General features: G+C 46.6%; 1 protein-coding gene across 3 annotated transcripts in view; it reads right to left on the bottom strand.

Annotated features, from left to right (window-relative positions):
* NTRK3 (neurotrophic receptor tyrosine kinase 3) overlaps positions 1-12,518 on the bottom strand; it is a 219,466-nt gene that overhangs the window by 24,863 nt on the left and 182,085 nt on the right. For 2 of the 3 annotated variants that reach the window (XM_027688402.1, XM_027688405.1), the window contains exon 16: positions 5,662-5,736. The exons of the other annotated variant lie outside the window; for it this stretch is intronic. In XM_027688402.1, coding sequence (XP_027544203.1) covers positions 5,662-5,736 — 75 coding nt within the window. The remainder of the gene's footprint in view (positions 1-5,661; positions 5,737-12,518) is intronic. 3 annotated transcript variants of the gene reach the window in all.

The raw sequence follows: 12,518 nt of genomic DNA, 5'->3' as shown, positions 1-12,518 counted from the left end.
GTGTTTGATTTGGGTACGTGTGAGAAATGGAGGAAAGCAATCTGAAGCAAGAGGCAGCAGGCATGGGGAGGGTGTCCTGTTGCCCACCCATTGTCCTGACCCACAGGGCATCCCCTCTGCATCATCCTCCATGGCTCCATGGATATCATCCCACAGGGCAAGGTCTGTGGCTCAGCACAGCCCTCCACCATTGGCAAAGCTGATCCTGCTGAAATTTGAAGAGCAGCAGCAGCAGCTGCTGCTGCTGTTCAGCCACTTGGCACAGGGAGCTCCCTCACAGCCCACTTTTCTGTTTTGGCTTTCCCGCATTTCCTAGACAAACTGTTCTGGGTTTTTTCCCCTCCCTCTCTCTGACAGGTACAGGTGGCATTGCTGCCCTCTAATTGCACCTCCCCCAGCTTGAATTTTAAACTATTTAACAGCTTTAAATGCACCTAATGAGGCTTCAGCCTGCACTTTGCTGCCATCCCTCTGCTTCTCTGACACAGGGAAGAAGAGTGGTTTGGAAACCTATCACAGACTTCCCTGCTTGGAGGTCTAATTACACAGTAACTGGTGACCTCGTAAGTACAGGGTAATCTGCTGTGTAATACCGGGGTAAATGATCCCAGTACTCCTGTCTTTTCCACTGAAGCCTTCCGCAGAGATGGATATACAGCTGGTTAAATGGTCATTAATCCTTGAACCATCTGACACTTGCCAAGGGTGGTGAGGAATAACCAGCACTGCCACTGGGGCAGTGGCTATGGGCCACTTTCTTAGAACTGGATGCAGCTGTCTCTGCCTGTCCTGTGTTAGGAATCAGTTATGTGGAGGGACACATCCAGAGCCATCTGCAGGAGGAAGGTTGCACCAGAGGCACGTGTGTACCCGAGGGGAACAGGCCTCCGTGCTGTCTGTGCAAGCAGGATAGGGCCAGAGGTTCCAAGCAGCTCTTCCATGACTGGGATGAGCCGTCTGGAGCGCTTCCTTACTCTCACTGCAAGGGATGTGCGTGGGAGCAGCACCAACGAACGTTTTCCTCTGAAACCATCCCAACCAGCCAGGCACAGCCCCAGGCATTCACCCTGCAAAACTCCAGGAAAATCAGCCAAGAGATCCATTTTCTCCCTCCCCACTATGAGATGCATTTCATTCCCTCCCACACTAACAGCCTGTTGCCCTAGGGCTGGGGGCTGCCTGTCTGACCCCTGGTACCTTTGTGACAATGGAATATATTTGCATACATTTTAGACACACTGACATCATTCCCTCTGAAGACCTTCAGTTTTTTATAGTAAGCACAGTAATGATTTTCAGATTATAGGCTAATAAAATATTTTAATTTGTTAGGCACATTAAGGTGGGCACTGTATCATTCTCACGACATTTAAATAGTGCTTTAAAACAAAAAAAAAAGGAGAGGGGGGTGGGTTTGCATGCATTTCTTTCCTAAACAGGAGCACTGAAATAGAAAGTCAAAATCCCACACGCGGGTACCGAGATCAGCTCTGACACCTCCCCTCTGTGCCTGTTTCACTTGAACAACTGCCAAGTTAAATAAGCAAACATGGGATTGCAGCGTCCTAGTTCCAAACCTGATTTTGGCAAATGAGGCCTTCTCCTTAGTCACTCTGGCCATGCTGTGCAGCAGTGGCCCGAGCTAAGCCCTGACTCCATGTGCCATTGGGTCACAACTAGGCTGGGTCACATTTAACAGGTAACACTGAGGTTTTGTGCCTCCGCCTACACTCACCAGCTTCTCCCCTCTGCCCATTTACTGTGCACTCTGATTAACTAACTGGACAAGCCATGAGTCTAGAGCATCCCATCATTTCCATGACATGCGTTGTACACTGTGTGCCACAGGGCAGACTGCTGCACCAGCAATTGCATGGTTTGGAGTGAATCAGACTGCACTGGATAAACCCTGGGGCATTTTGGAGGGGGGAAGTTGCCCTTGCAGCTCCATGGGTTTGTATGGCTGATAGCACTGGAATTTCTTTCCTAATCTGTAAAATGGGGTAATGGAACTCTACGCTTGGAAGTGTTCAAGACCAGGCTGGATGAGGCTTTGAGCAACCTGGTCTAGTGGAAGGTGTCCCTGCCCACAGCAGGGAGGTTGGACTGGATGGTCTTTAATGTCCCTTCCAAACCAAACCATTCTATGATCCTATGAACTCACTGACTTCTCAAGAATGCTGTGCAGGTAATGGCTTGTACAGTGAAAATATAAATGGCATGGAAAAGCCTGCCAGCAAAAGAAAAAATAGTCAAATGTTTAGCTTAGTTATAAACATTTAGTTAGTTATACCTGGCAAAAAAAAATAGAGGGTTACACAATGATTATGATGGCGAAGAACAGCAAAGAAGTTCCTTTGTTCTGTGAGTACTTTTGCCTTGTACCTCACCTGGATCAGACAAGTTAACAGCAGGCGATTATGTGAAGTCTGTACTACAAGGCTGAGGCAAGTGTGAGCTCAGGCCTCCCCATTATCATTATCTGACCTTGCACGTTCTCTTTTGCAACCTCAGCATTTTTTTTTTGTGGATAGAATTTCTGGGTGGTTATTTTAAGAAAACTGTGTTAAATTTCTGGCTCCTGTGCCAGGTACCTGCTGTTTAACAAACGGGCCATGACTAAGCACAGACTGAAAATCAGGAGCATCTCCAATTTAAAGCAATGAGATTCTGGGACTGTCTTCCCTTAGGAGCACATTTAATAGTGGTGCTTGATTATGAAAAGGATAAATCTGAAGTGATTGATGCAACAGGGGATTAGGTTTGATGATCCAGGGAATCCCTTCCAGATCTCTTTACTCCTAATGAATTTATTTTTTAAGGGATTTTTTAAGGTTGTGGGGAGGATGCAGTGCTCTACTGACGGCAAACAGTGTTGAGGTGTGTAGATACCTACTGAAGGTTAGTGGGTCTCCATCCCCAGATTTAACCACTTCCCATCAACAAAAAGTTGGAGCAGTTCTCCTTCCTGGTTCTACCCATCTTGAACATAGGTGGGTGCATGGATCCTACCTGCTTCACTCTTTGAATTTTACAGCTACTAAGTACTTCCAAAATTCACTGTATGCAACATCACCACAAATGTCTCAGCTCTCAGATTCCCTACATATTCCTAAGGTACTTACCTGTTTCCCAACACCATAATGACTGCGTCCCTTGCAATCTTTTTTTCATGTGAATCTCCTTGGTGAGGATGAGCAGGGATCACCTTTTAACAATGGGAAACTGAGGCACAGGAGAACTAACTGAATTTCCAATGGCAGCAGAGGACATCAGTAGCATAGAAGGGACCTGCTGCCCAGTCCAAGGCTGGGATCTCACTACTTGACTCTTCTCCATGCACCTAACTGGGATCTCCCTTTCACAGCAGGAATATCAGAACACAAAGTAGTTTTCAGATCAAGCACTCACTGATTTGGGATTTCCATCCTCTGCCAAGCCATAGGGGTTGAGCTTGGGGTTTCTGAGGGCACAATGCAAGGTTGTCTCAGAAGGGATGACCAGGGAAAGTGATTATGTTCTTTTTTCCCCCCTGAGTAGTTTTAATTCTTTAATTCCTACTTACTAATAAGATAAAATGCTGTGATTTCTGCAGGATCAAATGGTGCAGGATAAGCTAAGTGATTTTATTAATTAACATGCTTTTAGAACTGAGAAAAAAATAATAATAAAAAGGCAACAGGGTGGTAGATAATAGCTATCAACACGGCCCCAGCATTACCTGCCACGATACTGTAGCCAAGAGGAGGCTGTCATGTTAGTGCTGGGCATGGCACTCTGATAGCAAATAAAAATAATAAATCAGAGGGTAAGGCTATCTCTCTCCAAAATATGGCTATTCACAGACATGTGCTACATTTCTCTAAGGCCTGATCCTTCCAGTAACACCATGTATAGCACTTCTATGCTTCTCTGGCTTCCCCAGGGATTGCTTGGAGCAGTGAGTGCTAAGCCCAGTGGCAAGTGGTTGCAAGATCAGATTCATAGTGTGCCAAGAATTTTGGATGAAAAGAGCTATAAAGAAGTCACATATTATTATGTCACATTGCAAAGGTCAACCCTAGTATTTGTTCTGTCATAAGGACATGATTCAAAGGCAAAAAAATAGTGTCAGGGCACAGGGGAAAATAATTTTTTAAAAACTGCCTTCAGGGCCAAGGATACAAAATTACATCAGTGCTTAGAACTAAATTCCCCTCCACACCCCACAATTCAATTTTGGCTCAGAAAGGCATAAACCTAACAAAATCACCTTTCAGTGGCAAATCTTATCTGCTGACATATCCCCTGCAAAATCAGCAATATCTAAACTCACACTCCCACGTGGTTCTGGCAACAGTCAAGGAAGTGCCAGAGACCTGCTCTTTCGATTTGGAAGATCCACTCAGCTGCTTAAAACTATGCAAGCATTTGCTGGAGCAGGAGGAATGATCATGACACCAGGTGGTGGGGCAGCCAGTCCTGCATCAGTGGGCCAGGAGTACATATCTCCCCTTGCAATGCCACAGCGAGGTTTGGGTGATTGGACCCAGGTAATTTATCCCTGCCATGGCTACTTTGTAAATATTTATGCCCATCTCTGTGGGCTTGCTGGCACAGGGAAGCTACTGAGAAAGAAAGTCTTAACTTATAAGGAGTCATAACTGCTCTGCAGCTTGGGTGGATTAGCTCGTTCCACTTCCAGAATGGGCTCAAGCAAAGACTCCCTAACTCTCTGGATCAACAGAGCACTGTGTTGTGTGCCAGCAACAAAATCCCACAGGACAACCAAGTTTTATGTTTCCACCTCTCACAGGCTCCTGCAGCTCACCCTCCAGCTGGCTGGAGGAGGGTGCTGTGATGCTGTGACAGCTGGGGACATACCGGGCTGAGGATCCTACACAGAGGCTGCAGCACCATGGGATGCTGGCTTGGCTCTGTTGGAGGGAGGGCAGGGTAGACAGAGGTGTTACCGGCCCTCAGCGGGCTCACACAGTTCACATGGTTCCCATCAGCCACGGCCTTGGCAAAACCAAGCTCTGCTGCTCTGTCAGAGCTTCAAACTTGCACCAGTCCCTCACTGCCTCCCCTCTGGGCAGGGGGTGGGAGCAGCAGTGGGCAGTGATAGTTGACATCCACTCAATTGCAGCTGCAGGCACCCAACTGGTCAGACACAGAGAAAGTGTCCACACTACCATACAAAAGTGTCAGGGCTGGCATCTGACAGTCCAGCTGCTCAAATGGTCTGGTTTCAGTCCATGACAATTTGACCATCTAAGCAGCTGTTGAGGGGACAGTCCCAGTGAACAGTGCAAATGCCACCTGCTTGGAGTCATGGGGTGGTTTAGCTGCACAGAGACAAAACATGCTGCACTTGCTGCCAGCGGAGCCCAAGGACAGCCTGCACTGTCCACTAGTGCAGGCACAGCCTGGATACTCGCAGAGGAAGGCTGCACTGAGGACTTCTCCATTCACCCCACATTATCTCACCATATAAAGGAGCTCCAGAGAGCCGCTAGAGTAGAAATGTGTGCAGTTCCCACCACAGACAAGAGCCCCTTCGCTGCCAAAATGCACTAGACCCAACCTAGTCCCAAAGCCACTCAACCCCACGTGTCATTTCATGCTCAAGCAGCACCAGTCCCCCGCTTCCAGCTGCCCCAGGGTTCGAGATGCACTCACTGTTGCAGCTGCCGGCGGTGCCAGTCTCTGTCGCTGCCACGCTGCGCTGAACTGGCCCTTCGGACGCGGCCCTTCCTGACAGTGAATGGGTGAAAACAAGGGAAGGAGACAAACAAAAGAGAAGGGAAGGGTGAGAGAGGGAGGGAGGGATGGGGGGGATGAAGCAAGGGGACAAGAAGGGAAAGGGTATGTCTTTAACTGAACCATAAGTCTTTCACTGGCTGCAACATCCCAAAACTATGCAGCCCTTGCTGTGAGGGCAAGGGGCAGGTGAGACCCTCTGGCCCCAGTCACCACCACCTTGCACCCCACATGATCACCTGCACCAGTGCAGAGGGAGGGCGAGCTGGGCAACAGTCAAGGGGGACTCAGCCTCCTGAAACTTCTCCTTGGTCAGCCACCTAGAATGCTCATATAGAATGTCATCCCTTGGGGGACCCAGAATTCCTCTCCAGACAAGAGAAGTTTCAGGATGCTTGAGCAGTTCCTTCATATCTGGTACTTAAGCATCCTGCTCCTTGCCCATTGCCACCCCTCCTGGGCACAGTGCAGGGACTCATCTGCCTCTGCCAGCAGAACAAGACCCAGGCCTGATATCTTTACTCAAGCAAGTTCAGGCTAGCCAGAGTTAAGGGCCAAATGTACCAGTGAAGCACCTCACATATCACCCTACACTTGCCCAAAGTCTTTGTCCTATCAGCACTGTGACAGGCTGGGGAAGAAAATACCTAAACTCACAGCTTCCAATCACCCACAAACCTGCCAGCACTCACAAAACTGGAGCTTAGGAGGGGACAAGGGAAACAAAATGCTGGAGCAGGAAATACAGGACTACATTTTCCTCTGCATCAAAGTAGGAGAGATTTGGAGAATGGGAGAAAGGAAAAGGGATAGGGACCTCAGTGAGCAAATTGAGAGTGAAGGACTGGCATAAGCTCTGCTGAATTTCTAGTGAGCTTGTTTGTGTTCCCACTGGGGCAAAGACAAAATCCCAAGATGGAAGAGCAGTTGGTGAGCATGGTGATTTGGTGGTACACTTCTCACTGTATTACTGAGGAGCTCAGGCTGAGAGTTGCCTGGGGAATTTCCAAAATAGGGCCTCAGGGTGTGTCCAGCTGGTCATTGCCCTGGGCACCTTCCCACCCTGCACTAGCAGTGGAAACCAAGCTGCTAAATGTAACTGACAGCTCGTTCCGCTTGGGGAATTGCCCCAAGAACGACTGACTCACCTCCCTTCCCAAAAAGTTAAGGTAGGAAATGGGAGGGGGAAAGGCTTAGAAAATTGGTTCATGCTGGTTGTTTAAATTGCTTTTGCATTACAGTGTTACAATTAGGGGAAAAGTAAAGAGAAATCTATGCATAAAGCTGTATCCTAAAGCCAGCTGGGGCAGAGGTATGGAAGTTGGAAAGAAGCAGAGCAAATGAAGTCATCCAGCAGTGGGAAAAAAACATCAATATAATATAGTGCAGAACAAAGCAAATTCTACCTCAAACACAGAGCTGAAAGGGAAACATCTTCCTCTGTCAGATCTATTACCATGCATTTATTCCAATAACAAATAACTAACCCGAAGAGTAACCCAAACCTGATTTATTCCTCCATCTAAGTAAATATGGACAGGCAGCCGAATTTGACTGTAAAAACCACTGATCTCATATGTTTTCTTCGTATACGTTTGAAAAAATAGGAATGAAGTTTCTGCCTTGCTGCCAGGGGATGCTGGCAAAGCATTTGAGCTATAGATATTGTATCTTGTCACTAATGACTGCAGGGAACTAAAAGGGATTTGAATTTTTTAATGCTTCACATTAATTGATAATTTGGTCTCAGAATCCACAGTGGAACACAGGATTTGCTATATTGGATCAGTCTAGTGGCCCATAAAATCTGGCGTCTTGCCTCAGTGATGCTCAGAAAAATTATCATCCCTTGTCTTTGCCTATAAGGTTGCTGACCATGTCTGTAAGGCCATACAGCGGAAAGGGATGGAAGGTCTCTCTGGCCTACACAGCAAACCTTTTTAAAACCTGAAACATGGATTTGGCAGGGCTCTACTGCATTTTAATTTTTTTTAGGGTTTGGGTTTTTTTTAAGGAAAGGAAGAAACCCTGAAACTACTATCATTTCCAACAGACACACTGCTGTTGTTCCACTTGGTCACCACAGCCCAAATAGAGAGAAGGTGGACTGGTGTTTTCAGAGGGCAAATGAGAACATGGCTGAGGCCAGAGGGGGGAGATGCCTTCTGCTGAGAAGAACAGTATTGATCAGGCAGTATAAAGATTTTCTTCACTAATTCCTTTAGCAATCTTATCATGTGTTGCCCACGTAATTGGATGGGGAAGAGAGAGGTGGAATCACTTAAGCGTTCAAAGCTCAACACGCACTGAGAAAAGATTCCCATTTCGTGTGTGTGTGCAATTTTGTGCATCGTTGCCCCTTGATTGTACATTGAACATGCTCTCTTTGACAGCTGAGCCCTAAACAGCCTATATATTAAGGACAGCTGCTTGCAAATAGGGGCTTTCTCCATCCAGTTGACAGGGAGAAGGAGCTTGCTGGAGCTTTGAGAGAGGTAGGACTATGAAACTGGGGGGGATCGGGAGGGGAAAGTACACAGAAACTCTGACCATGCAGGAATCAGGAGGAAAAAAGAAAAGCAGTGGTTTCTTTCCATGCAAGCATCTTAATTAAGGAGGTTGATGAAGATATTTGCATCTTAATTTTTCTAAAGAGGTCTTCAGTTTGTCTTGAAGTAAAGCATAATTTATCCTTGCTCTCACTAAATTGGCTTATAACTTCTCTGCCTCCAGTTCTTTTGCTGAAGATACTGAGGTTTGGGGATGCTCTCCACCTTTGCTGACCAATATGTGATCCCTTGGCTGTACCCATGGTAAAGAAGAGCTGAGATCATGGTCCTGCAGGTGGGAAGGCAGGAGGAGGCCAGTGGCCAGCTGGGATGAAGTGAGGAAATGGGTTCAACAACCTAGACGAGAGGGGAGGATTTTACATTTACACATCCCAGTCACCCTCAATTGCAAGTGGCAGTGCTCCTCCCAAAGCATGAACTGTTCATTTCCATATGCTCAGAAGGACCTATACTCTTTCTGGTCCACCTATGCTGGAATAATGAAGCTTGCTGGCATATGGTTCTCTACCTTCTTCTGGTGCGGCTGTAGTTTAAATCAGGCCACCTTGGTAAAACCCAGGAACCATGAGCTTCTCTGACCTGACCTTACAAAATCGTTTTGTTTCTGGTGACACTTTTGGATGGATCTCCACCATGGGAGGGTCCTTCATGGCTCAAAATGAGGCATTGTGTTCTTTTCCCTGTATGTCACAGCTTTCAGGATAATGGGATGTTCCAAGTGGGGACAGCAGGAGGAAGCAAGCACACTGCATGCAGGCAGCCTCTAGCAGGTGTTGGGAATCACACTTGGATAAAAAAATTAGAACAGGGGGAAAAAACAGTCTCACACTCAGGTGGAGGGAAAAGTTACTCAAGGATGGATGGGGATCACAAGTAGCTTCTCTTGCCTCCCTGGATCTGTTGGCTGCACCCAGGGAACACTGAAAATGGAAAAGAGTTCTGCCCTCCCTAGTTAAGTTTTATGGGAAGGAAATTGCTTTGAAGGAAAGGGCTCCTGAACTCCCTGCAGGAAATTTGCTGTCTCAAGTTTTTACAGCACAGGTGACAGGGTTTGGTAGTTTGGCTGCACTGAGAGACAACCCCAGCTTTCTGAACTGAACTGAATCTCTGACTTCTGGGGGTGGTGTCACTAGCCCTCACCTGGCTCCAGCATTTGACTGGTTACTCCCAGCACTCTCTCCAGCTCTCAAGAAAGCAGACATCAGCCTGGACAGCTTTTAAGAGCAGCCAAAGTCCAGTCAGCATGGGGAAGACTGGAAGAGTCACCTCCATCGAATCTGAACCTGCCATGTACATCACCAGGAGTTTTAGGAAATACTGAACAACAAAAAATTCCTCCCTGTTTGGCTACATCTATGATCTCTGCAAATGGAAGGTTAAAAAACCATCAGGAAGCTAAACTGAACGGCTTTCAGCTCCCAGGCCTCTGGATCTCAGCCCAGTGGTTGGGAGAAATCAAAAGCCTCAATTGAAATGCCTGGGAGTGGGGCTGAGATCTGATTGAAAGGTCCTGAGTTTGATTAGCTTTCAGTAAGTGTGTGAGGGTTTGGGTGGTTTGGGGGGAACACAGAGGGGTTAAGCATGGAGGTCAGTGTTTAGCTGAATATTGAGACTATATTAAACAAAAATCCTGAGCCAAATTACTTCCAGTGACAGCAGTAACATACCCCAAGCAGGAGAAGAGGTGAGCGTGGAGGTCAATACCAGAGCAGGGAGTTTTTATTTCCCAAAAACAAACTGCTCTTTTGTGCCTGTGCTTCAAAGAAGATGTCACCAGATTGTGAGAGCTCTTCACCTGCCACATCCCTCTCATTACTGGAATGAAATAAATGGCAACAGCATGAAAACAGCAACTCAAGCAGGAGAACAACAGGTAGACAGTGAGGAAAAGGGGAGGAGGAAAACAGGGTGCGGATGCAGGTCTTGACAGGGTGGAGAATTAGGGCAATTACTGTTTCTGAGAAAATGCCAGGAATACAGCACACCCTAATTTCCCCAATTAATTCTTCTGCACTTGAGCTGCTTTGTGTGAAGGGCTCTTAATGTTTCGAACAGGAGGGGAAAAAAAAAAAGAGTCAACATTTGTTTTTCCTTTAGTGTAGAAATAGGGAAGTGTTGAGGGGAAACGTCTGGCTAAAACACAAGATGATGCTGTTACATCTTCCTTTCAGGAGATAAGAAGCTGTGCTGCGAATTCAATTTGCAGGGGTTTTTATAGGAGCCACAGAGATATCAAAGACCAGCACGTTCAATATCACGCTGACTTTTCCTGCAAGCAGAACACACCAGGACAGGCACAGAGACACTTAACCCATGTACCCACATTGAGCGGTTCCCTCACCTCCCCTCTTTTCAACCCTACTGCAAGTTGGGGGGAATTTGGTTCCTCTGCCCCCAAACCCAGCGTCAGGGCAGTTTTGAGGCACCATGGCATGAGCCATCCACACCTCATGGTGCATACAGGTGTCATCTAGGGGGAATGAGAACTGTGCAGCAGTGAGAACAAGGAAAGAAATAACAAATCAGGGATGATGGGATACACGGGATAAACAGATGCCAAGAGGGGGATATAATACTTTCAGACATGGGCTCTTGCACACAGAAGACTATGGCTCTGCCTGGCCAGCACAGCTGTATCAGTACTAGAGGTCACATCTTCAGGTCACTATCAGACTTTTTGCCCTTACTCATGTAGGTATGACAAAACAAGACATGTTTTCAGAGTCCATCTTAAGACAGGAGAAAATTAAAGCACTTTTCACTTCTAAAACCTTTCCTTAATGACATATATATTTACAGATACGAACCCTTCCCAAAACCCAAGCAGAAAGGATGGAGACAGAGCAGCACATCACATTTTTCACCTCAGAGAAGGGGTAGGAGGAGACAAAAGGCAATGCACAGATGCTTAGCACCTGCACAGCACTGAGGTGCTGGAAATGGTGCTGCTGTTGGAAGCCGAATGTGACACAAAACATTGTACCTTCTACAGGAGATCCCACTCAACAGCCAGCATGGCCAGGGACTAAGCTTGCTCTTCCCCACACATCAGCACTAAATCTGAGCCTGAGGACACTGTCTGGATGCAGGGAGCTTGGCCAGCTCTCTGTCCAGAGCTGACTTACTGCCAGCGGACGCCGGGTCTGCCATAAAACCTGAGAGTGGCAGCTTTTTTTTCTCCCAGAGTGAGGCAGTACCATATCCCAGACAGAAATTTAGAGGGAGTTTTGCTCCTCTCTGCCTGTTGGCATTCCTCTTAGCAGGTGATGGTGCAGAGCCCTGGCACACTCATCACAGGGCTCCATTCTGGTGCTAACAGTTTCCCTCCATTCTGGGCAGCAGTTTCCCTCTGCTAGGATCCACCTCCCATGCTGTAAACACTCTGCATGAGACGGACAGCAAAACAACAAAGAAAGCATCAGACACATGCAAGTGGGTGTTGTACAGCTGATGGATCCACATGGGCACTAAGGGGCTCCAAAGGAGCATGACCCAGGTAGCTGCTAAACCTCAGTGATCTATTGCTCACATGGAAACTTCACTGGAAAAATAACTAGCTGTACCCATGAGGAAGAAAGCAACCTTGAGCTCCAGTGGAAAACAACTGGAGAGATAGTCTAGATGGGAGATGGTCATCAGAAAGCAACCTTACAATGGGTACTGAAAATTATCAAGAATATGGGGTTTTTACTGACCATTTTAAAGAAAGATAAGAAAGAAAATGTTTACACAGTAAACCTTCATGCTTCAGAGGAGGAGGGATCCCAGACTTTTTAAAGAACACTGACCTAAGGCCAAAGTCATAGCAAAAATGTTTTGGTTCTGATGGTCTAAGGGTGTGAGGACCAAGGTTCACAGGGAGAGATATTAATCTTTTATTAAACCAACCGACACAACTGAAAATAATAATAAAAAAAAAAGAACTCAGAGAGGCTTTGTGTACCTAAAATTCATTCTTTTTCCCCCTTCCAACAATATCATGTGTTCTATTAAAAGATATTACTTCTTCCTGAAAACCTTGTCTGTCCCAAATCCAAACAATGTTCCAGAGTAGTGAGGACAGAGAAACAGGGAGCATTTTTGTTATTATGTTTATCTATCTCTGTGTTGCTAGAAATACAAAAACACTTTCAGAGCCCTTTGCAAGTCCTTCATGTGTCTTTTTTTGACAAGCAGGTGTCCTTTGTGTGATGAACTGTGACCACA

Source organism: Neopelma chrysocephalum, unplaced genomic scaffold (assembly GCF_003984885.1).
Source record: "Neopelma chrysocephalum unplaced genomic scaffold, ASM398488v2 Primary Assembly neopelma1_75, whole genome shotgun sequence".
Classification (NCBI taxonomy): domain Eukaryota; kingdom Metazoa; phylum Chordata; class Aves; order Passeriformes; family Pipridae; genus Neopelma; species Neopelma chrysocephalum.
This window is presented reverse-complemented; position numbering and strand designations above follow the sequence as displayed.